Source organism: Drosophila mojavensis, unplaced genomic scaffold (assembly GCF_018153725.1).
Source record: "Drosophila mojavensis isolate 15081-1352.22 unplaced genomic scaffold, ASM1815372v1 contig_136, whole genome shotgun sequence".
Taxonomy (NCBI): Eukaryota; Metazoa; Arthropoda; class Insecta; order Diptera; family Drosophilidae; genus Drosophila; species Drosophila mojavensis.
The window spans coordinates 25,938,983-25,963,698 of NW_025318667.1; the positions used below are offsets into that span (position 1 = coordinate 25,938,983).

The 24,716-nt window shown below is 41.7% G+C and overlaps 2 protein-coding genes across 4 annotated transcripts in view; both read left to right on the top strand.

Moving 5' to 3' along the window:
• LOC6584739 (basement membrane-specific heparan sulfate proteoglycan core protein) overlaps positions 1-8,337 on the top strand; it is a 122,689-nt gene extending 114,352 nt beyond the window's left edge. Inside the window, exons 44-50 of the mRNA XM_044008684.1 lie at positions 1,766-1,983; positions 2,086-2,358; positions 2,436-3,361; positions 4,056-4,762; positions 4,841-5,257; positions 5,326-5,473; positions 8,261-8,337. Coding sequence (XP_043864619.1) covers positions 1,766-1,983; positions 2,086-2,358; positions 2,436-3,361; positions 4,056-4,762; positions 4,841-5,257; positions 5,326-5,473; positions 8,261-8,303 — 2,732 coding nt within the window. The 3' untranslated portion in view covers positions 8,304-8,337. The remainder of the gene's footprint in view (positions 1-1,765; positions 1,984-2,085; positions 2,359-2,435; positions 3,362-4,055; positions 4,763-4,840; positions 5,258-5,325; positions 5,474-8,260) is intronic.
• Positions 8,338-9,472: 1,135 nt separating this feature from the next.
• LOC6584741 (interference hedgehog) overlaps positions 9,473-24,716 on the top strand; it is a 40,374-nt gene continuing 25,130 nt past the window's right edge. The window contains exons 1-2 of one of the 3 annotated variants that reach the window (XM_044007001.1): positions 9,473-9,837; positions 10,679-10,812. The gene's annotated coding sequence lies outside the window, so the exon portion shown is untranslated. The remainder of the gene's footprint in view (positions 9,838-10,678; positions 10,813-24,716) is intronic. The other 2 variants (XM_044007000.1, XM_032732496.2) reach the window with 2 other exon arrangements.

Sequence of the window (24,716 nt, forward strand, 5' to 3'; positions counted from 1 at the left end):
ACACACACTCACACACATAAACACAAACTCGCACACACACACACATACCTGACTAGCCAAATAAATTTCGAAACAAATATATAAAACTAAATATTTCTTTCGATCGATCAACAAAAATTGCCACAAAAACTAAGAAACAAAATACTTCATAATCTATAACTAAATGTGTAACTGACTATTGAGTAGAACCCATATTGTATTGGTAGCCTAGACATATGTGTGTATGTAGCTAAGTATATGTATCTGAATACGTATTGGCCTAGTGGTAACCCCATATATACTATATATCTCTATATCTCTCACTTGTTATATAATAAGCTGAACGAAAAAAAATATACCAAAACAATACCGAAAACTCCATAACTCCCCCCATTACACATACACATGTACTCGTATATCTGTGTGATTCGAACCAGTAGACATTTTTAGTACTTTATGTAGCTGTGTGTTCTAGTGTTATCATTTCTATATATTTCTAAATACTATTATTTTTTATTGTATAATTTATTAATTTGTTTCAAAAACAAAACAAAAATTCTCATCACTATTCTTACTCTCTATCCGCCCCAAACAAAAAAAACAAAAAAAAATACTACATCTATGTATTTATTTGTCTAACTAGAAAAAAAAAATATATATATATATAAAAATCATAAAGTCTGACTAAACAAAAACAATAAAGTTTATGCGACTTTGGCATGCCAAAGCCTTAATATGCTCTTGTAGAAAGTAAAGGTTTGCGACATATCTATCTTATCGCAAAACATGGAACATCTCTTATCTGGGATATACCTCATAGTCTGCGAGAGAAATTCCTTCTAAAGTCTTTGTAGACTATTGTCTGAATATGTTCAAGTTCTTCTCTAAAGACATTTATCTACTTTATGTTTTATATGTGTATAAGAAGGAGATAGACCTGAAGATATTTCAATTTACTTGGACCTATCAAAATATATACCTCGGGATAAATCGATAATAAAAATTCTATCTCCTTAATAGAAATTCGTTCTCAATAATTCTCGATAATTTAAATTTCTATGTAAATCGGAAAAATACTTATCCCCTTGCCATTTCGAACTATCGGGATTCTACTATATATGAATCCGAAAATCTGTCTTAATCTGAATATGTTCATCTAGCCATTCCTACTCAATTCTTCAGCTTCTTAGGATGTGTCTGTCTGTCTGTACTCTAATCCGTTCAATTCTACAAGAGCATCTAAAGATGTGAGTGCGTATTCAAAAGATACGCAGTCGCACACATGCTCACACTGACACACATACATACGATCTGAACTATCGATAGATCTGTCGTTGTTAGCGTTCAATAAACATATATCGCATCATGTATCTGTATAAATCGCCATTTTTGACATGTTTTTTGCTAACTGCTTTTTTCTCTCTGTGTATTTTTTACTATCTTACCTTCCCATCTCAATGCCTCATCTCACACAAACATACACGTACACACACATACACACACACATACACTCGCCGTTCACACACACACATACACAAACACAAAACACACACACACACACATGCACTTAATCATCCCATAACCCAATTGTGAATTGTCGCCCAATTGTGAACGTTACAACCGCCGAAACATCCTCGACTCGTCGTTCTCGTCGTCTTCGTCGTTGTCGTCGTCTTCATCCTCGTACCGCTTCGTCTTCGTCTTCTGTTGTGTCTACTGTGTATTGTGCCGCCGCCTCCTCTGGCTGTGGCTGTGACTGTGGTTGTGGTCTGGCTTTGCTCTGCAGCGGGCATGACCCAACCGAGCGCCTACCTGCCGCCCTCGCGGCCAACGCCCCCACCAGAGCCAGTGGTGCCACGTGACTACAGCCTGAAGCTGGATCAGCAATCATCGAAATTGCACGTTGGCGAATCGACCGAAGTTGAGTGCTATTCCTCGGACAACAGCTACACGGATGTGATCTGGGAACGTTCCGATGGTGTGCCGCTCTCCGCCAATATTCAGGTGAGTGACTAAACCAACATAGATCCAACATTCCAATTCATTTCTCTCTCGCTCTCTCTCTCTCTCTCTCTCCTTCTCTCTCTATGGTTTACTCTACCGCAGCAAGTGGGCAACCGTCTGGTCATCAATCAAGTGACAGCTGCGGATGCGGGCAACTATGTGTGCAAATGCCGTACGGATGATGGTGATCTCTATACGACCAGCTATGAGCTGGCCATCGAGGAGCAGCCCCATGAGCTGCGTCGTCCGAAGATCGTGCATGCCAATGTCGGTGATCAAGCCCAGCTGAGCTGCGGCGCCGATGAAAGTCGTCAGCCCACTTACCGCTGGTCACGCCAATACGGACAAATGCAATCTGGACGCGATCTGCTCAGCGTAAGTAGAGAGGCCAGACCCCTCCGAACTGAGAGAGGGATCTGAGCATCAGGGTCTAACGAACTGTTCTCTTGCAGAGTGAACTGTCGCTGCGGGGCGTGCAGGCGAACGATGCAGGCAGCTACATCTGCACAGCCGTCTATAACGATGGCGAGTCCGTGGACTATCCGAGCATTTTGGTCATCACGGGAGTCATCCCACAATTTAGTCAGCAGCCACTGAGCTACATGAGTTTCCCCACTCTGCCAGACTCCTCGTTCAACTTCAACTTTGAGATCACCTTCCGGCCGGAATCCGCCAACGGCGTGATCCTCTTCAATGGCCAAACGCGTGGAGCGGGCGATTACATTGCGCTCTCGCTGAAGGACCGTTATGTGGAGTTCCGTTTCGACTTTGGCGGCAAGCCGATGGTGGTGCGCGCCGAGCAGCCCGTGGAGCTGAACGAATGGCATACGGCACGTGTGCACCGCGCACGTCGCGACGGCTACATTCAGCTGGACGAACAGCATCCGGTCGCCTTCCCCACACTCACCCAAATACCACAGCTGGAGCTCATCGAGGATCTGTATATTGGCGGCGTGCCCAACTGGAATCAGCTGCCCGCCGAGGCGGTGGCACACCAAACGGGCTTCGTTGGCTGCATTAGCCGCCTAACGCTCCAGGGACGCACCATTGAGCTCATGAAGGACGCCAAGCTGAAGGAGGGCATCACCAGCTGCAAGCCTTGCGCCGCATCGCCCTGCGCCAACGGCGGCATCTGCCTGGAAAGCCAAACGGAACTCGCCTACACCTGTGTCTGCCAGCAGGGCTGGACCGGCCGCAACTGCGCCGTCGAAGGTACCCAATGCACTCCGGGCCTGTGCGGTGCCGGACGTTGTGAAAACACCGAGCTGGACATGGAATGCCTCTGCCCACTCAATCGCACCGGCGATCGCTGTCAGTACATGGAACACCTAAACGAACACAGTCTCAACTTCAAGCGAAACAGCTATGCAGCCTACAAGTGAGTAAAACAACTCAGCCTAGTCGTACCCAATCCAGCTCAATCCTCAGAGCCTAAACATAGACTTACAACAGCTGCCAAGATAGAAAAGGTTCTGGCATTTAAGTTTAAGTTAGGTCCGAAGCCTCAAGTGAATTCTTCTGTCCTAACTAATATAAAGTAGCGTCGCTGTACATTCCACATAATAAAGGCCTAAGGCACAGAAAATTATATAGTCTCAATCTAACGAGAGCTTAAAATGTGGAACGAAAATAACAGGGATCACAAGATCTCAGCTAGATAGACCTATGTATGTAAGTCTGTTGATTCGACAGAAGCATTTGTATGAGATTCGATCTGTTGAGCACCGTCTCACATTGTCCAGAAATTAGCCTAGTCGTAATATTGAGACCAACTGATCTAATAAACCCTTCGACTTTCCTAACTCAAGCTCAAAATTTCTACACTCGGGTTGATTAAATTTCTCTGTCGAAACTTTGTCATAGAGCTGGGAGAGCTGCGGGTTCTCCTAGTTTCCTAGACTCCTCAACATTACTCAACATCATAAAGTTCGATCCCCAAACATAGACAGTATATTGGTATTTACAATACCCAAACACCCAATACTTTCCTAGCTCTACCCAACCAGACAGAAACTCTCTGCCTTAACTGAGTTAGCCAATTGTGATTGAAATGTCTTTCCCTGACTTTACAGTACACCTCGTGTATCGCGCATAAATGTGACTCTATCGCTGCGTCCATCCAGCTTGCGGGATGCGGTGCTGCTGTACACGGCCGAGTCGAAGCTGCCCAGCGGCGATTACGTGGCGCTCGTGCTGCGCGACGGTCATGTGGAGCTGATCATCAATACGGCTGCGCGCCTTAAGCCTGTCGTGGTGCGCTCCCAGAAACCGCTGCCACTGCACAGATGGACACGAGTCGAGCTGCTGCGTCGCCAGGGCGAGAGCATTCTGCGTGTGGGCGATGAGCCGGAGCAGAGGGCCAAGGCGGCCGGTGCACCACGCACCCTCTCGCTGAAGACGCCGCTGTATGTGGGCGGCTATGATCGGGCCACGGTCAAGATCAATCGGGATGTGAACATCACCGAAGGCTTCGATGGCTGCATTTCGCACCTCTACGACTCGATGCGTCCCATCCAATTGCTGGCTGCCATCAAGGATGCGGCCAACCTGCAGAATTGCGGCGAGCTCAATGAGATCGGGAGCAACGACTTCGATGGCGAGCTACCCGCGGTGCCTGTGGCTCCGACAAGCAACAGTCGCGTCGCGGAGGAGCAGCAGCCCTATGCGATGTCGCCCTGTGCCAACGAGCCCTGCGAGAACGGCGGCACCTGCCAGGAGGTGGAGCAGCAGGCGATCTGCGCCTGCAGCCTGGGCTACAGCGGCAAGCACTGCGAGGAGCGTAAGTGAAGATGAATTGGAGACTGTTTTGAGCTCCTCGCGATCTCGATCTAATTGAACTGGTTTCTATTCCGTGCAGACATCCAAGTGAGCTTCAATGCCTCGTTCCGCGGCAATGGGTACCTGGAGGTGGATCGCAGCCAGTTTAGCTCGGAGATAGACCAACAGTACACCTCGGCAGTGGTGGTGTTCTCCACCAGCAAGCCCAACGGCCTGCTGCTCTGGTGGGGCCAGAAATCTGGAGAGGAATTCACCGGCCAGGACTTCATAGCCCTCGCCGTCGTCGATGGCTTTGTGGAGTACGCTCTGCGCCTGGACGGCGAAGAGGTGGTCATACGCAATGGCGACACGCCCGTGGACGATGGCCAGCGCCATATAGTGCTTGTGAAGCGTGCGGACAACACTGCCATACTCGAGGTCGATCGCATATCCGACTCCGGCGAGACGCGACCCACCAGCAAAAAGGAGATGCATCTGCCGGGCAATGTGTTCATTGGTAAGTGTCACAGACCAAATACCCAATGCATGGGTCCTCACGTTCATTTGCCCATCTCTCAATTTCAGGTGGCATTCCGAACATTTCACGTTTCACGGGCAAACGCTATACGCACAACTTCAACGGCTGCATTGTCTTTGTGGAGGGCGATGCCGTTGGCCAGGTCAATCTGGGCAAGGCCTCTGTCAGTGGCGTCAACGTGGATACCTGTCCTGTGTAAGTGCCTGAAAGTTCTTGTTAGATCAGTTAGCTTTCGGTCTATAGACTATAGACAATAGTCGAACAGGTTACAGTAGGACACGCAAATAGCTTGGTATCGTTCTATATGGGAAGAAAGGATTTCCTTAGAAAGTAGGACATTTTAAATTTCTCTTTTTGGTGCTCAGATTAAGATTCAATTGGACTACACTAAATTATCATTGTCATCTTCTGGGATCAAAGAACGCTTGAGTTTAAGTCTGGTATAGAATCCGTATAGCCATATGAAACATCGAAAATTGCAGTTTTCTTATAGATCTAGGCTAAACTTGGGCTGAAGATTTTGGCGTTTCCATCTTTGTTTTTCTTTGTCTTGTAACTTATCTCTCAATTCTGCACACTGCTTGCGGCTCTGGCGGAGTTTAGGGAATACTGGAATCCATCCAGTCTCATCTATCACGACTACGATCCGAGCGATAAGAGGTATGATCCAAATTTCTTCGATAAGATCGATCAACCACCGCCAGTGCACATCATCTATCCGCGACCCAATCTCAACCAGCTACCACAGAACGTGAATGGCTATGCCTACGATACGAGCGTTAGGGCGGTGGGCGTGGCAGTGACACCATTAACCCTACTCATAAGCAGTCTCATCTGGCTGTTGCCTGCGCCCAGCTAAGCGCCCCGCACAGTGGCGCCATCTGTTGGACGCATGGAAATCTATCAAAATGAAAATCGAAAACAAAAACAAAAAATACAATTATCGTGCCATATCATTGCAAAATATCATGTTATATAAATAAATATACAAAGTATATATAGCTAAAGCATAGAGAAATATTTGAAATAACTGTTTACTACACGATCCTAAAGGGGTCGAGCATATATAGTAAATATATATATACATATAATGTTCTTTTTATACCCTGAACCCATTGAAAATGGGAAATCAGGGTATAATGGTTTTGTGAAAAGTATGTATCAGGCAGAAGGAATCATCGCAGACCCCACAAAGTATATATATTTTTGATCACGACGACGAGCTGAGTCGATATAGCCCTGTCCGTCTGTCCGTCCGTCCGTCCGTCCGTATGAGCAATAGGATCTCAGAAGATGTAAGAACTAGAGAGCTAAAATATGGCATGCATTCTCGTGTATACCATACGATAACTCATCCGATTACTTTTTTATCGAGAATAATAGAAAAATCGACTGTTTTTTCAGCCTAATTTGAACACTTTTAGACATGGAGACTTCAAATTTGCGTTGTATATAAAGTTTATAGATACAAAGATTTTGTAATATACAGATTTTGGATACCACGCCCCCTTCGCCCCCCAAATTTGTAAAAAACGCATTTCAAGTACTAGAGACTTGTGCTTTGGAATGTACACACATTTTAGCCATATGATTACGCTCTATGATCGTATGTCTACAAAAGAAATTATTCAACAAATAAATTCTCATAATATTGCCCACACTGCAGTGCAGCCCAAGCGCAGCCGCTGCTAGCTGCGCAGTTTGCAGAGCGCGTGCTTATACGTGCATGTGTATGCATGTGTGCATAAAAGAAGTCTAGAATGATTAGAATATCAGTTTGAAGGGTTCAGGGTATCTCCTAGTCGAGCAGTCTCGACTGGAGCCTTCTTACTTGTTTCGTAGTTAGCACCGATATATTGTTAAAACAGGAGTCGTTAATAATTTTTTTTTTATAGCTTTTAAGAAACTATAGTAATATACTATAGATAAGGGATAGTCATACATACATATATATTCAATGTGGAACGTATAGCTAATATAGCAAAAAGGAAACATAGTAAATTCAATTAATATATACAATATAAATACTTTATATATATACATATATATCAATTATATACATATATGATATACATACTGGATATATAGAAATACATATATGTATGATTGAAATGCTGGCACTTGTGAGTTCTTAACTCGATGCGTTGAGACAAAGTCTGAAATTGCAGAAGAATTTCTAATTCAATTATTTTGAGCACTTGATTTGCGTTATCTGTTATTAGTGAAAATTTTCATGCCTATGCAAGAGTACAACTAAAATATATTGATATAAAATGATATGCATATACTACAATATATATTGATTGATGAATGTCTAATATACATATACTTAAGTTTCGAAAGTTTAGCGAAAACTAACTAAGGAGAGCTTTGAAAGCGCATTAAAGCTCGCCAACAGCTTCGTAAAAGCTTGAGACTCAATTAAGTTTACCTTGAAAGCTCCCAAACTCAATTAGGCCGCAAATGAGTTGAAAGCTTATTAAACAGGGGATAGTAAATGTTTTCCTGCTTTATATATAGATTGAGAAACTAAATATTAAGCAATACAATTATAATTAAGAATAATAATTAGAATTAATGGCTTTATTTTACATATCCAATTTAGACAAATTCGTTTTTATTTTCATTTTATTAATTATTCTTGGTTAAATTATATATTTATACTCATTCACTAAAGTGAAATGAGTATATTGGTTTTGTCAAATGTCCGTTTTGCTGTCCGTATGATTATAGACCGTATCGCCTCTACTTAAGCTAGAAATTATAAATATTTGAAATATTCGAACCGTGAATGAGTATTCTACAAACCATAATGCCTGAGTGCAATGTTCTTACTTGTATTTAAATATGTTTGATATTCTTAAAAACATTTTGTGTACAGTCTTTATTTATAATTTATTTCTATATATTTTACTTTGCTTTATTTCTTAATTTTTATTAATTCTTAATTTCGTTTTTATTTTTATTTTCGGTGAACTACAGTAACGATGAGGCCCTGGGTGGCACCGAACCACCTGTCGTTTGAGGCAATATACCAAGCACAACAGCAACAACAACAACGTAAACTCCACAAAAGTTAGGTTTTTTTAAATAAACTCTTTTTTTTTATATCTACACATATATAAATATATATAGATCAAAAGTTAAAAAAAAAAAATGTTGTGTCGAGCAAAAAAAAAACGAATGTTGCAATTGCTTCTACTACTACATTTATTTTGGTTAATCTTAAAAGATGGCAATCGATGATGATAAAAATAATAATAATTATAATGATAATATTGATAACAATAGAGGAGGCAAAACCAAACCAACTAAACTTTAAACGTACAACGGCCATAAGAAGTGAAAACTCGAAACGAAACAATAATGTTTTAATGGATTCATATACCCTACAATACATATATAAACAAATATATATATATAGACATTTAAGGCCCAACTAACTCCAACACACAATAACGCATACTAGCCAACAAGAAGAAGAAGAAGAAGATGAAGAAGAACAAACTACATATAACTAAGCATTTTATAATTCTTTTTTTTTTAATTCTTTTGTCGATTCAAATGATTTCGTTTCGCCCAGTGTAAAATGTTGTGCAGCTTGGCAATTCACAGTAATTGCATATAACACACAGATACAGAGAGACACACACACCAACACACACAAAGAAACAAGCATATGCACAAAGTTTATAAACTTAAAACTAAATATACTTATATTACAGTTAATTGAAACAAGAATAAAAGTAAACAACAACAACAACAAAAAAACAAAAACAAAAAAAATTTAAAATTATTCTCAACATAAATGTATAATACGATCGAAATTGTTAAGTGGATAACAACAAAAACCAAATAAAAAAAATTAAAAAAAAAAAAATCTTTTGGCACGTGTTTCATTTTTTGGTCGTGAAAGCGGGGGGAGTCGATAGGTGGATGGGTGGTCTGGGTGGTTGGCTGTGCCTGCGCGCCTGCAGCGCATTGATTTCTTCCTTCACACACACACGATAGCGCGCTGCGCATGTTCGGCTGGATTCAGTCAGCAGCTTTATGGCGCTGCGCTGTTCTTGCTCTCGAAAGCCGCGACGCTTCGTCTTCGTGTGCGAAGGGGCCGAAGCAGTGCCGAAGCATGCCGCGTCGGCCGGTCTCGCTGTCGCTGCCGTCTATGTGTGTGCGGCGAAGACAATTTCGTTCAGTTACTTACGTGACGCGACGCTGACAGGTTGTGTGTGCTCTGCGCGCATCTTAAATCGTTCGCCTTCTCCCAAATTGCTTTTGACGTGTTTTTTTCTGTTTCATTTTTTTGTTGTTGTTATTATTGTACTGTGTGTGTGATCGCAGCCCGGGAACTGTGCGAAATTGTTATCAATGAGCTGCAGCCACAGATGTTAATGATCATCTGGCTAGTGAGGATTGCGCCTACCTGTTAATGTGCGCGTTAATTGGCAGCAAATGCAGTTCGCCAAATAAAAAGAAAACAAAACAAAATAACCGAAATCAACGCAGATCAGAAGAAGCAGAAGCATAAGTGCGTGCGAAGTGGTTGAGCCGTTTGCATTGTTAGTGTTTTCTTCTTCTTTGATTCTATCTTTATATATGTATATTTTTTGTTGTTCCTTTCGACTTGTATTTATATTTATATTTATTTTTGTTTTTATTTTTAAAACGTTGCGGCGACCGGCAAACAGCTGCAAAAGGCAAACGACAAAATGACATAAATACTTGTCTCTATGTATGTGTGTATGTGTGTGTGTAAGTGTGCATGTGTGTGTGCGATGTATTGATGTACGTATGTATGTATGTACATGTGTATTTATGCATTTTCATAAGTATTAAATGCATATTGAAATAATGACATGGCTAGGATGAAAATTACTTTCTAATTGAAGTCTACTAAATGATGTATGTATGTAAATGATCGATGTATGTACATATGCATACATACGTGCATATAATGAATGTAGGAACTTTCTAACACATTTACATACATATTTGTATATAAACTACATACACACACTTGTATGTTCTCACACACATGCTACGCTCATTCATACGAATAACCGTTAAATAGCAATTCTTGCGGTTTTGCCTTTCGCCTGAGGGGGGACACAAATTTGACGCTGCTTCCTCTTTGCCGCTTCGAATGCCAAAATTTATTTGAGATCGAGCGAGATAGAGATATATATTTATAGAGATTGAGTAGAATTTCGGAAATGTGCCGTTGTGCCGCTTGTGGTCCAACGGATGTGAGCAAGGCAGCAAGTAGAGAGGGGTTGAGCAGAGAGGTGAGCAGCAGGGGAGGCAGCGTAAAAGAAGTTTCCGCTAATGCGAATCGTTCGTTTCGATTTCTAATGGACTCTCATCTATGTATATCCACAATGTATGTTTGTATGTATGTAGGTTGCTAGTGCAAAAGAGAGCAGAGCGGAAAGTCTCTCTTCAGAATTGAGAGCAATGACAATTGAGTGAATCGAGTCAAGGAAGGAAACGGCTAGCATCGCCTTGATTTTGGAATCCTGCACGGATTGATACAGGTGAGTTGAGTTTGTTTTTCTTTTCGCTATTCTTTTTTTTTTTTTTTTTTTTTTTTTTTTTTTTGTTGATCAGCCCCGAGCGATAGCTAACGGCAATTGCCCGACTGGAAAGTAGTTCAGCTGGTCAACAAGTTGTCCATAAAATGCGACTGGCCCGTTCCATTCGAGCTGACAATTTGTACGGGCCAAGTCGGCGACGCATGTCGCTGTGTCCTTTTTTGGCCAATAGTTGCCACCAGTTTTTGTTGTTTTCTCAGTTCGACTTTGGCCCATTTCAGCAACAGCAACAGCAAGTGCTACGCAGCTCGAAATTGATGTGCGTACACAAACCCAGGCAGGAGCTGCGACGCAACTGCGTAGCAGCGCAGTCACTGCGCACTGCTGTTGTTGTTGTTGCTGCTTTTACCTACAACGATGCGGCCAAAATGCAAAGAAATGAGCGATCAGCCGCCGCAGCCGCCCCCGTCCCCAGGTTCCAGATCCCAGATCCCATGTCCCATGCCCCATGCTGTTGATAACATTAATGAACTGTCTACAACTGCGTCGACGCGTCGCGACGCTGCTGCCCGCACAAGAATAGAAACGAACACACACACACACATGCTCACACACACACAAGCACGCACAATTCTTGGCAAAAGGTAAAAATGCTGAGTGCGGAATGCAAGCACTAAAACAACAAGAGAAGCAGAGTGAGAGAGAGAGAGAGAGAGAACGGCAGAATGAACAAGTGAGGGCAGCGGTGCCTGCTGTGCAGTCGACGTCGTCGTTGTTGTCGTCTTTGTTGTTGTTGTTGTTGCTGTTCTTATTGCAGTGCCGTTTGCTCTTTGCCTGTGCCTGGGCCCATTCTCTCATTCCTGCTAACAATAAATCAAAAGGCAATGCAACAACAATCAACAACAATGCAGAAATGCACATGTACATGTGTGTGTGTCTGTGTGTGCATGTGCGTGCGTGTGTGTGGAAAAGCCCAACATAATAAAAATCAAGGCAAGTGTCGTCAACGTCAACGTCATCGGCAACAGCGACTGCGGCAGAGACGGCGACGGCGACCGCGACTGCAAAAGGGCGAAGACAGTTGTGCTCTCTCGCTCGCACACATTGTTAAGCGCTGCTGCTTGTTGTTGCTGTTGTTGTTTATGAGATTTCATTATTACTTTCGATTGTTGTCCGCGCCCATTGAGAGCGGCCCAAGAGCTGCTCCGCTTTGGCCGAGAATTCAAGAATTGTTCTGGGCCCAAAACAAATAAACACAGGCTGCAGCAGCCCAGCCCGGCCCAGCAGGCAGATGAGCTCTGCTCTGCTCTGCTCTAATCGCATAAGCAGCTACACACACACACACACGCGCGTAGACAGAGAAGAGTTGTGTCTGATATTTGTAGAATGGGCCACACTGAAAAGGTATAAAATAAATAAAGCAATAAATGGAAAATAAATTTCAGAAATTGCTTTTCAAGTGGCTAAACGAAACTGCAACAGGTTCCAGCTTCAGCCAGCTGCTCTTCCTCTTCCTCTCGCTCTCTTGGCCCTTTGTGTATTCCCTTTTGGCCTGCATGCACCGTTGTCATTCAGCCCCTACAATTGCACCGTCATCTTTGTCTGCTCTGCTCTGCTCTGCTCAACTCGGCTCGAGTCTCATTCTCAGTCTCTCCCTCCCTCAGTTGCCCCTTTCGACGGACCTGTCAGCTACCGAGTTGAGAAATATGCCCATAAAGACCTTTTTCATCGCATTCTCGCCAGTCTCTGGGAATCTGTGCACTCCTCATATCATCATACAAAATTGAGCTGATCTTTCATTATTGTATAACAATTCCCAATGTGATTCACGATATTTTGCGCCCCGATGATACTTGCATCACAATAAACTTGGACAATCAGCGTGGGCAGCAGCTTGAGTTGGCCCCAGTCTAGGGATTACTTTCAAGCATCTCAGAGAGGTATTAACTGTTATTAGTAGAGTCGAAACTTGAGCTTTCACTCACTCGTACGACCTTTAGCCCACCTTTGGATACGGTGTGTGAAGCACCTGTTAAATAGATTTTCCCAAAGATCTTCAGAGTTTCAGTCAGTCAGTCGGCCAGTCAATTAGTCTGTCCGTTTATCCATTGTCTTTCACATCGACTCTGGCTTCGATGTGGTGCTCTGTTCCGCTTCCCAAAGTGTTCCACTGGCTTGGCCTGATATACATACACATGTACATACATATGAATAATTTCATGATTCCAATCATTTGACGCATTGCTAATTGCAAAAGCACAATGCAATTCTATTTTCTTCCACCTCTTTTCTGCTTTATGCATTCCGTTCTCTGCGCTTCTCATCAACTCGCAGCGGCCGTCAAATTAGCGATTGACACCTTTCTGGGATTTCAGATTTCGGGTTCGTTCCATAAAAACGGCGCATAAAAATTATTTCACGCTTGCCGATTGGAGCCCCAAAATTATGATTAATGTGGCTCAAATAAAAAACAAAATAAAAAAATACAAAAACTACAGAAAGAGAAATAAAAAACATAAATTGGATTTGATTTCTGTTTGTTTGCCGCGTTTCGTGAAGCTGTTGGCGTTTTTTATCTCCTCTTTTTAAACTCAAAATTTATACCCTGTATTCTGCGAATGAATAATAGAAGAAGGCATTATATAGTCGTGCGTATTATGATATAAAAATATCCATTTCTTATCTCTAAAACAGACTTAAAGGAGTCTTAAATATAGATGTATGTAGCTAAGGAGGCATAATTTATTGTGATATTAGTTGGTCCTTACAGGGTATCTAGCTGGATAGTGCAGGGTACTCAGCCATCTTGCTTAAGTAATTTTTACAAATCTAAATATCTATCAATCATGCTTGAGCAAATTCTTGCTGTTATCTTTAACTTAAAAGTCTTGAAGAATTTATACAAATCTGAACAGATAAAATACTTTACAATTTTGGAAAATATTCAATCCAACTCTTTACAGAGTATCTAAAGAGTATCTATCTATCTATCAATCATGCTTGAGCAATTTGTTGCCTTTACCTTTAATTTAAAATGAGTCTGAGAAAAAAGTGTAAGCATATAAAGTTAAACAGACATACAAAGTGTTAATTAGAGGAGATTTCCACTTCATAGTTATTTACAGGGTATATGGCGATCGAGCAGCTGCAATTAGCAAACTCTGGCTTTTAGCTGCTTTGTTTTTTTTTTGCACTAGGTAGCTCTTGCCGTCTGTTCATTAGCACAGTAGACAGCGAGAGGGAGAGAGCGAGTGCGAAAGAGAGCGAGAGCGAGATGGGGACAACATTAAATGCGGCTGCCGTGAGGCATGTGGCAGAGGCGGCCCCAAAAGGCCCAAAGGTGGCAATCAACACGAATTGAATGAACGAATGAATGAATGCGCGCCCGATCACTGAATGAAAACAACAAAACAATCTTGGATTCAGCCTCCGTTCCAGATCTCCGAGAGATGAATGAAGCGACTTGGTTTTCAACTTCATCTTCGGCCCTTTTTTTTTTTTTTTTTTTCGTTGTTTTTTTTTTTTTAGTGCCTCATAGCGGAAGTATAATTGCGGGTTTTGTGCCCAAAATAAAAGAAAACTCCAGAGTACGAATGCCCTAGTCGGGCGTGCCCAGCTAGCAGATACCCTAAAGCTGCTGTTGTGGAAAATTCAAACTACCTTAACTCCAAAGTGACAAAACTTCTTTAAGACTTCCCCGAATTTTACTATAGTAGATCTTAACTGCATAGATCGTCTTCTAGGTTAAATTTTTATTGAAGTTCTTTATTAGATCATCAGATTCACATTGAATATCTTGTTCAAGTATGTGTTCCTGCATTCGATAATCTTTTCATATCGAGCTAATCTACCCAATTCATCCAATCACGCTGGGTTCGCGGGGTATACAAATCCGTGTCTTAGACGACCTTTAAGTAGCGGCCGCAAATGAGCCGAAAAAACGGCGTTCGCTAAGCGTCGGCGGCGCCTTTGCATTGCTAGCTGATTGCCACGCCCCCTTCCAGCTGGCTGGCAATTACGGCGTGGAAAACGGAAGCGCATTACAAGCCCATATGCGATGCGTAATGTGATAGCATTTATTGTGAACTACAACGCTGACACGCCCACATGCCGAAGATGCGAAGAGGAATTAGGGAGAATCAAAGATGATGAAGATGATGAAAAATTGGAAGAGGTACAGCCAACCTTGAGATCGCTGCGAACAGGGGTCGAAAGGAGAGCAAACAAGAAAGCTAACTCGGTAGCACGTAGCGGATGGCGTTATCGCGCCGAGGATATCGCAGCTGCTGGAGTGGAGGGGAGCAGTACGTGGCAAGGGCAAGGAGTGGGAGTGCTTAAAATGGGGAACGCTATGGCTGCCTCTTATCAGCGACCATCGGCGGGCCGTGACGGCGACAACAGCAGCAGCAGCAACAACAACAATCAGAACAATCAGAGTGAAAAGAAGAAGGATATGCTAACCAGCTGATAGCCGAAGTGCAAATACCCTAACCCTGAAAAAAACCAAAATGTCTGTAGAATGGAGAAGACACTCCAGAGCCTTGATCTTTGTAATATATCTAGATTAGGCAAGTCCATTTTTGTAAAGGGTAAATAAAGCTGATGATTATACTTGATGTAATAAGATAAGATTCCATATATCAAAATATATTGACAATTGCAAAGATCAACGGGACTTTAAATAGTTTCACAAGTCTATCTTAAGTCCATCCCATTCCAATCCCTAACAAACATTTCGTAATTTAGTTACATAGAGTAGGCATATGAACTCTTTAAGTGATATATCATATAAGACCTTGGCTCGACTTGACTCGACTCAGCAGTTTATGCTGATTCAGAACATATTCATTCACCTTTCGTGGCAAAAATGTCGAATAACCTCAAGCAAAAGAGTATAACAAGAAAATGTAGGGGTAGAGAAAGACAGAGAGAGATAGGGAGAGGGGCAGATGAAGCAGACAGGAAGTGAGCTATTTGCACTTCCAAACAAGTCATAATTTTCGGCAGACAGACAACAGACAAAAGACAACGGGCATTACTTGGAATTTAGTCTGATAAAGTAGCTCAGCCGCGTTCCATTCAGTTAAGCCCAGACAGAGCGAGACAGGGATATGTCGAGTTTGTGGCCAAAGCGGTGCGGTGCGAGGGCGAGCAGAACATTTAATAAGCGACAATTTAGCACTGAAGTTGACATTGACACAGGTAACAGACAGACAGACATACAACAAACAGAAGAACAATTGGACAGACAGACAGACAGACAGTCGAGCCGAGTCGGGTTCGAAATCGTTATACAACTACTTAGGTAGCTGAAGACAGGACAACGGTGCGAGTACCCCGTGCTCATAGCTGTTCAGCTCTAATGGCTCTAGAGCAGTCTCAACAGTGATTCATATGCGTCGAGATCTGGACTATCTATCTAACGGATGAAGGATGGAGTAATAAAGGAATTATCTAACAAATTCCATTTAGATTATGGACCTCAGATTATAACGCTTTCATTTCACAGAAAATGTTCAAAATGGAGTAAGGTCTGGCCTATCTGCTAAAGTGCAAGCAATCTTAAAATATTCCAGATGCCGTATTCCCTCGACAATAATCTTATAAAAGAAACAAGGCAAACCAGAATTCGTATGCCTAGGTCGCATAATGGATTCATTCAATAATTTAACCCTCAATCGGTATTGCAAATATAACAAATCAAACAAGTTAAGATTGGAAAAACATAATTCCCGAAATATGCATATCAAATTCAACGAAATTTCAAGCTCCCCCAGTACCGTATGCCTGATAAGCATATCTGTATATATCTATGCGCCCCATTTTAAATTTACTGCTTTTGATTTTGCGCTAGGGAATCCCTAAAAAAATAGAGATAAGCAACAAAGAAAAATAAAGAGAAAACAACGGAAACAAATTTAATAATACAATATGAAAGAAGCAAAGGAAATAAACGGCACTATTTATGTAGGGTAAACCTCCCCAGTAATTCAATAACAATATGAGCATATAATCAAATGGAGATAAGACTAACTAATCCATCTCTCAACTCGCAATTCGTACAGGGTATGGGGCAAGTCTAGTTAATTAAAAGCTATTTGTATTAGGTTTGCGATTGAAAACCCAACTTACTTGTGTTTTTAATTAGAGTCAATGTGAAACCTTCCCACAGATGAAATAGAGACAGATCGGGCCAGAGAAAGGGAGGGAAGAGAGAGCGAGAGCGAGAGATAGACCTCGAATTTCAGAGATATGAGATACGAGATGCGAGACGTGAAAGGCATTGCTATGCTGTCTGCTGATGATGATGATGATGTATTAATTTCTCACAATGCTGTGAACAGATTGAATAATCCACAGCCATGTAAGCCAAACTAACTATCCAACTATCTATCTATCTATCCATCTCTCGTTTGTCTAACTAACATCTCTGTGGCTATATGTCCGACTGTTCCATCTTGTTTGAATAGCTGGCGCAGAGGGAGGCAGAGAGGGGAGGCACACAGCATGTGACTGTCAGCGGTATAGTAGGCCGCCAGCTGTGTTTGGGGTCAGTTTTGTAGCGTTTGTGAACTCAATTAAAATAGCAGACAAGATACCCTGTACAAATGCCTCGCCCCACACCCAGCACTTCCGTCTCGAGTGGGCAAACCCAAAGCACAGAAATCACATGCAAATGCTACACAGATTCCGATCGGGGTTCGAACTTTGCGCGTCTAATTAAACCTGTGTGGTAGCTGGCCTTTGGAGAGCAAATGGGCAAAGGGGAATGCTGTAATAAACACATACCAGAGCAGCAGCAGCAGCAGCGGCAGCCGAATGAATAGACATTCCACACCGTGGGGCAATTAGAAAATGAGTTCAGCTTCGAGATCTGCGCCGAGTCGCACCAACTTGCGCCGAGTCATAGATTAACGTTCATGATAAGCCCCCCCTTCAGCTGGAGGAGCAGCTATCTAAATGGACTCCACACTGGCGAAACTGCGTGAGTAGAAAGCAAACCAGCGCAGCAATATATTTGTATACCCTGTAACCGGGGTAGAGTGTGCATGCTGAAAATGCAGCAATGATCTAGCCTTACGAAAAGCAACGAAAGTCAGAGTTCTTATATGCCAAATAGGGAAAACAAAAGATTCTAATATACAGAGATCTCATCTAAAAAATTTGAATCTCGTAATGTTTTGTCAGCTACAAGGCATCTGTGAGTCTAGCTCACCCGGCTAAAGCATACTTTCTTGTTCCTTTTTTTATCTGAAGATTTTGTCAGATCCCCCCCTCGGGCGCCGGTATGGGCCTCATGAGAGTCGAGGCGAGTTGAGTCGAGTCGAGTCATGGCATCGTTTGCCGTTTTCTGCATCTTTTCTTTTTTTTTTTTTTTTTTTTTTTGAAAGTTTGCGCCAGTTTAGACTCAATGATTAGATGGGTAGAAATAAATAAGAAAGAAGAAGATGAAGAGCTTACCCATTTCCTTTATATACATACCTATAGTAATACAGACAAATGTCTGTCTGTGTATGCCTGAGATTGGCTCGCATTCCAATTCGTTTTCATACCGTTCCAGGTATTTGATTCCTTCGCTACTTTTGCCCTGCTACCGGAAAGGATTTGCGAAGATTATGACACTAAATAGATATAGAAATAGTGCGGAAATGGTGTAGGGGCTGCTTATTGTATCTGGCTTAAGATTAAGATACAGCTTAAGGCAAAATGCCTTTAGAGCTCGACTTGGTATAGATGAGCCTTCAAGGGCAACGCTTTGAGATCGCTCTAAATCGCTTATCTTCGGTCGCAAATCGAAACAATGGCAAGTTTTTGTATTGAGATTATGCATATGGATGATTGCAAACTGTTGACAGCTCTACAAAGTGAACTGTAGACATTATTAGTGCTAGGTAAATAGGTATTACGAAACCCCAAACACTTCCATGTTTTGTTTAATGTGGAAACAAAGATAGTTAATTGTTTTATGACTTTGCTTGATTTTACCGATTACCATTTAAATGCGACATTTGCCAAGCGGAAGGTCGATCTTATTAGAGCGTGTTCTATTATTATAAATTTCAAGATTTGTTTTCTTTAATTTTTCTTTTTATTTCATTTTATAAGTAACCGATTTAGGATTGCTTGAGATATTTAGTCTCACAAGGACTTTTGTGTCTCTCTAACAATCTTTCTCCCTATATGTCCGCCCATTGATCTCCAACTCTCTCTTCTCTTTCTATATTCTCTTCATTCTCTCCGTTTCTCGCTCTCGTGTGCTCCACCTCTCTCGTGTTGCATTTATCTCTCTCTCTCTCTCTCTCTATCTCTCTCTCTCGTTATTTTACTCTCTTTCATTGTCTCTTATCCTTCATGATCTCTCTCTTCCTCTCTTTTCCGCTCTTTCTCTCTCATTATTTTCCGCTCTCATTATCTCTCTTGAAACCTTCCTCTTTTATATCTCTTATCTCTATCTTTCTTTTTTTCTCTCTCTTTTTTTCTCTCTCTCTCTCTCTCTCTATTTCTCTTTCTCTGTCTTTTCCTATTTCTATATCTATTTCCTCTTCTATTTTTCTCTTTTTCTGTTCAAACTTATAACTTTAAATACCTATTCATTCTTCTCAAACTTTGCAATCTCTATTTCACTCTACCTCTGCCTCCGCCTCGCCCTCTGTCGCGGCTTTTCTAGGTATTTCTTCTGCCCATATTCAGCTGTCATTGACTTGTGTCTGGTCTCATTATTGCAATTTGTGCGCTCGCCCGTAACGAATGGGAAAGAGTGAAACATTTTGGCAAACGCATTGAACCATGTGACAAGCAATTGGCTTTCCTTGTAGCCCACGATATTGGACAAGTATTTCATGGGTTACCCTAGAGGAAAAACAAGCGCAGAAACGGTGGCTCATTCATGGAAATATGATGATGATGCTGCGTGGTTGGGTTACTCAAAACGCATTTTCATTCATAAAGTTCAACAGTTTTTCTTTGTCCTCTTCATTTATAACGCCCACACAGGGCACAGATCGTAAGATGTAAAAGCCGAAACCGAACCTCAATTTGAAACCGTATCTGAAACTCATGCAAGCGCTACCTGAGCTCTCACACTGAGAGATAGGAAGTGTGAGTGAGAGAGAGAATGGAGGAGGGAAAGATCTAGTGAGTGGGAGAGACTGCGGCCTGAAGGTTAACGATGCCATTCGACGACATCGGCAACATTTTAACTGCTTTATTATAAGACAAATCAACTTGGGCAAAGCGAGAGTGTGCCACGCTCAAATACCCTGTAAAATCAGCTATAGAACTAATACAATGCAGTATTACTAATACAAATATTTCCCTTAGGAAAATTGTTTGCTGTTTGAACCAACATTTTCTCTATTCCCGTTATTTAGTAATCTGATTGATATTACCACTATCAGTATTATTATTATGATTAATATCGTTATCTAACATTCATTCTTAGCTTTAAAGTTCATGCCATGAACTCTTCACTTTCCCGCATCCGCATCCGCATTTGCCGCAGACCAACTTGTTGGCAGAGTCAAGGCTAAACTCTGGCCTGTCCGAATCGGATCTGTGAGGAGTCCAAGTCACGTTTTTGTCGCTGCAACTTTTTCGTAGACATCGTCGTCGTCGTCGTCGTCAGTTCACCTTGGCACCGCATACCACAAGAGACGTGGTCAAGAAGAATAGAGCCAGAAAGAGCGACAGAGAGAGAGAGAGAGAGAGAGAGAGGCGGAGGGGTGTGAGGGGGACATAGGGCTAAGGAGGCACGCGGAGGTAGTCAACAGTCGAGCAACCTTTTCATTGATTGTTTTTCTTTTACCTTTTCTTAGTCCACAGCCCGTTTCATTTCACTGGAAACGAGCAACAACAACAACAACAACAACAACAGCAACAACAATGGGCAACCAGTTGACTGCATTCCAAGGCATCGCTCATTGCGATCATTGAGCATCGACTGCGGCTTTAGCATTGTATTGGTATTGGTATTGGTATTGGTATTGCTATTGGACCCTACTTCTGCTTTGCTCGAGTCCCCAGCAGCGACTCCGCTAATTGTTTCCGACTTTGGCTTTACCTCGCTCCGCTCATAACTCTTAGCCAAGGACAGTCTTCAATGCTCAGCTGAGCTGTCATTTAAGCTCGAAGATCTCATCTAGTCCGTTAAATGTGGAACAATAGAAGCGCTTGAGTTCTTTCCAGCTTAACTTTTGCTTAAATAGAGATGGAGGCAGATCCACTGGATTGAAGAGAATTCAAGATAACCTTTACAGATCATTAAATTTAGAGGATCTTACCTTTACATCTTTAATAAATATGAAATTCTTTCAGTCCTTGCAAGAAAATCGTTATACAATCTTGATGTATGATAAGACCAAAGCTGAAAAAGTCCTACAAATTAAGGATGAGATCGTTTTTCAAAGAATCTCTCCAAACTATTGAGGGTAATCTATATAACTTAGGACCTGGAAATAAACTCTGAAAAAGAACGGAAATCTTTAATTAATTTATTATTATTATTATTACTATTAATACCCAGCTTAGTTTATTCAATTTCAGTGCCTGAAAAGGTTTAAGGTATTAGTATCAGTGAAAGATTTAGAGTATCAATTGATAATTCATATGAAGTCTTTCAACTAATCTGATCTGAACTGCTATAAAACAGATGATCGATCTGTGTTATACAAATTGTTTGGTTAGGTTCGAGACGTTGGGGAGCTTGTAAGTTCGAGCAAAGACTTGCCATCTGGCCAGTCGATTTCTGTAGCCCAAGAATCAATCTCTCTCTCTCTCTCTCTCTCACTCTCAGTCTTATTCGCTATCTCTCTTTGTTGTCGTAGAACTGAATTCTTATGCGTCTGCGTGAACCATTAGAGCGAAACGTTGGTATTTAGCTTGGGGCGGGGGCAGCGAACTCATAGATAAGTCTAAATACTACACAAACACACACATACACAGACACACACACACACACATACACACACACACACACACACACACACACACACACACACACACACACACACAGATATGTACAGCCCTCCACCTCCTTTAATGCCTTTCCGCACTGACTTTCAATTCTCGTACAGTTTTTCAAGTCTAAAGTTTGGTTTACGCGACGTGATAAAAACCTTGTTGAACGCTGATTCAAATCGCTGATAAGGCGAGCGCCTTCTCTCATATCCCCCTGCACTGCTGCCACGCCTACTCTAAATTTGGGGCTCAAGCAAACACACAGACACACACACACACATGCAGACGCGTCTCACGTCCGGGCGAGTAAATAAATGAAACAAATAAAAATAAGAATTAAATTGGGTTTATTGCATTTCATGTGAAAGCCGAACGAGAACGCGACCAACAATAACAACAACAACAACAATAACAATAACAGCAGCGCCACAAAATTGTTATAATCGAAGCAATCGATAAAGATCCAAAGAACTAAAGAGCTGCCATATGGGATCCATCGATTCAACTCTTTCAATCAGTCCATCAGAGCGAACAACAAAAGTTCTCAAGCCAAAAGATTATTGCATAGCAGAAGTTGGCAATACACTAACAGAGGCAGCTGTCGAAATCGAAGAGGTTTGCCTGATTGACTGACTGACTAACTGATTGATGATAGATAGATCTGCAGATCTATAGAAGCTTAAAGGCATAAATTATGACTCTACATCTTATAGAGGAATCAAAAGATTATATGAAGTGATATATAACTGTTTGTATAGACAATCGGATTGATTGATTGACTGATGACATTGCTATTGGAGAATTGGACAACTGATAATATCTGATGAGACTTTACTAAGATATTCTCACTATATAAATTTATACATACTACATAGATAAGAGCTGATAATATCTAATGAGACTTAACTAAGATACTATATAAATATGCATACTATATAGATAAGAGCGTAGTTTGATTGATTAATGGCATGATTGATGTGATCATTACATAAGAAATCACAAGAGTTGATTGGATTGAAGAAGGTGTTTCCTTGTCATAGATCTTTGAACTGACTCGTAATACCCTTTGCAGCAGAGTAACAGGCATTCAACTCAATTGGTCTTCTGCGAAATGTGGAACAGCATGCTCGATCGGTTCTAGGGAGGTGGACGGGAAGGAGAGGGCGCTTATAGAATAGAGGGGATGAGGAGGAGGGGCTCTTAACGCATCGCTGGCTCAGCGAGCTGCCCTGTCGAATGTTGTTTGCTTTCGGCTGCTTCAATTAAATAACCGAATGCCAATTAATTAAAAGCCCATAACGGTTAGACCCCTTCGCCTCCCAATTGAAACAAAGTCAGTTGTTCCCCGTCTCTGGGCCACCTCACTCGTCTGTTCCCCCCTCCCCGTGGCGCACCCCTCCCCCTTAGCTGACTGGTTGGTTAAGTGCCGGCGTCGTCGTCCGATCTAAATTACAAATTTGTCGTACCAAAATAGATAATATGATCTAATAAAATTGAAAGAGCAGCCGCGCGACAATAAAAACCACGAGACAAATATAAAAAAAATACAAAAGATGTTACTGGGGGCGTGGGGCATGGGGTCTGGGGCTTTGGGGTTTGGGGAGAGCTGGGCAACAAAGCTGGCTACGATTGAAAATGACGAAGTCGTTTTTCAACATTTTTCCGATAACAAATCAAAAACCGACAAAAAAATAAATAAAAAAACTTCAAATTAAAAACTAAATTCAAAGCACAAACAACAAAAACAACTTTAGATCATTAAAAAGCAAAACTCACTATTTAGAAGAAGAAAAAAAAGGAAATAGAAATAGACATTGTCTAAGAACCATCGACCAATCGGACAATCTGGGCAAAAGCTGAAAGCTCATGTAACAGCCCCGAAGGGCGTGGCCCTTCCAGCTCCAGGCCTAATTATGGACAATGTTAAATGTCTGCTTAATATGAGATCATCAAATCTGGTTTCCATGTGATCTTCAGCTCGAATCATGCGAAAAGTGGGTAGGTGAATGACAAGTGATTCGCATTCAAATGGAATACGATTTACATCGTTTCTTTTTTTTTTTTTTTTTTGCGAGTGATAGAAAGGGGAGAGAGAGAGAGGAGGGTAAGCAATTGTCGAATGAGTAAGAGTAAAATCGAGTAAAGTAATGAGAGAGTTTTGGACATAAAAGTGAACTACGTGCTCTAGTTGATTAGTTCGGAGATTATGTGAGCAAAATAGAAAAATTGTCATAATTCTCATATTTAAAGTATCCATATTTAAGTTTCCATCAAACGAGTAAACTCTAAATTTCTATTAATATTATGGATAAAAGCCAATTCGATCTATGTGTGCTATAGAGGGACCTAACTGTAAAATTACGAGACTCAGTCAGTTAAATAAGATCCTTAATAAAATCCTTGCATATATAGAACTATAATATAATATACAGTTATATGATCTTTAGCAACATCATTTTTACTCGCCGAAATGTGAAAATGGCTTTAACCAGACCAATAACCGTTAACAGACCAAAATGCCGCATTTTTCCAATTGACTTCTTATTGGAGTCGTATATGAAGTCGTTCTCGTTTTGAAGTCGATACGAAAATTCCAGGCCGCAGCTTGATCCCGTTTTACTGTCGTTTCCTATTACCAACATTTTATTTCTGCATTTGCATTCGCTTGCTGCCTGCCACGCCCCATTGCGCCCACTACGTGCCTGTGGTGCGGCATCAATTGCATTTTTCATGGGAATTGCGAGCGCAAGCAAACAGAGCGAGAGGGAGAGAGACGTAATGGAAACGGGAAATCTTCATTTTGGTTCACATTACGCGCAAATGCAAATAAATTATGTGATTGCCGACTGCCGACTGCCGATTCCCGTCTGCTCTCCTTCTTACTCTTGCTTCGGCTCATACTCCTTCCAACACACACACACAGCCACACACACACATAGCTTATTTCAAAG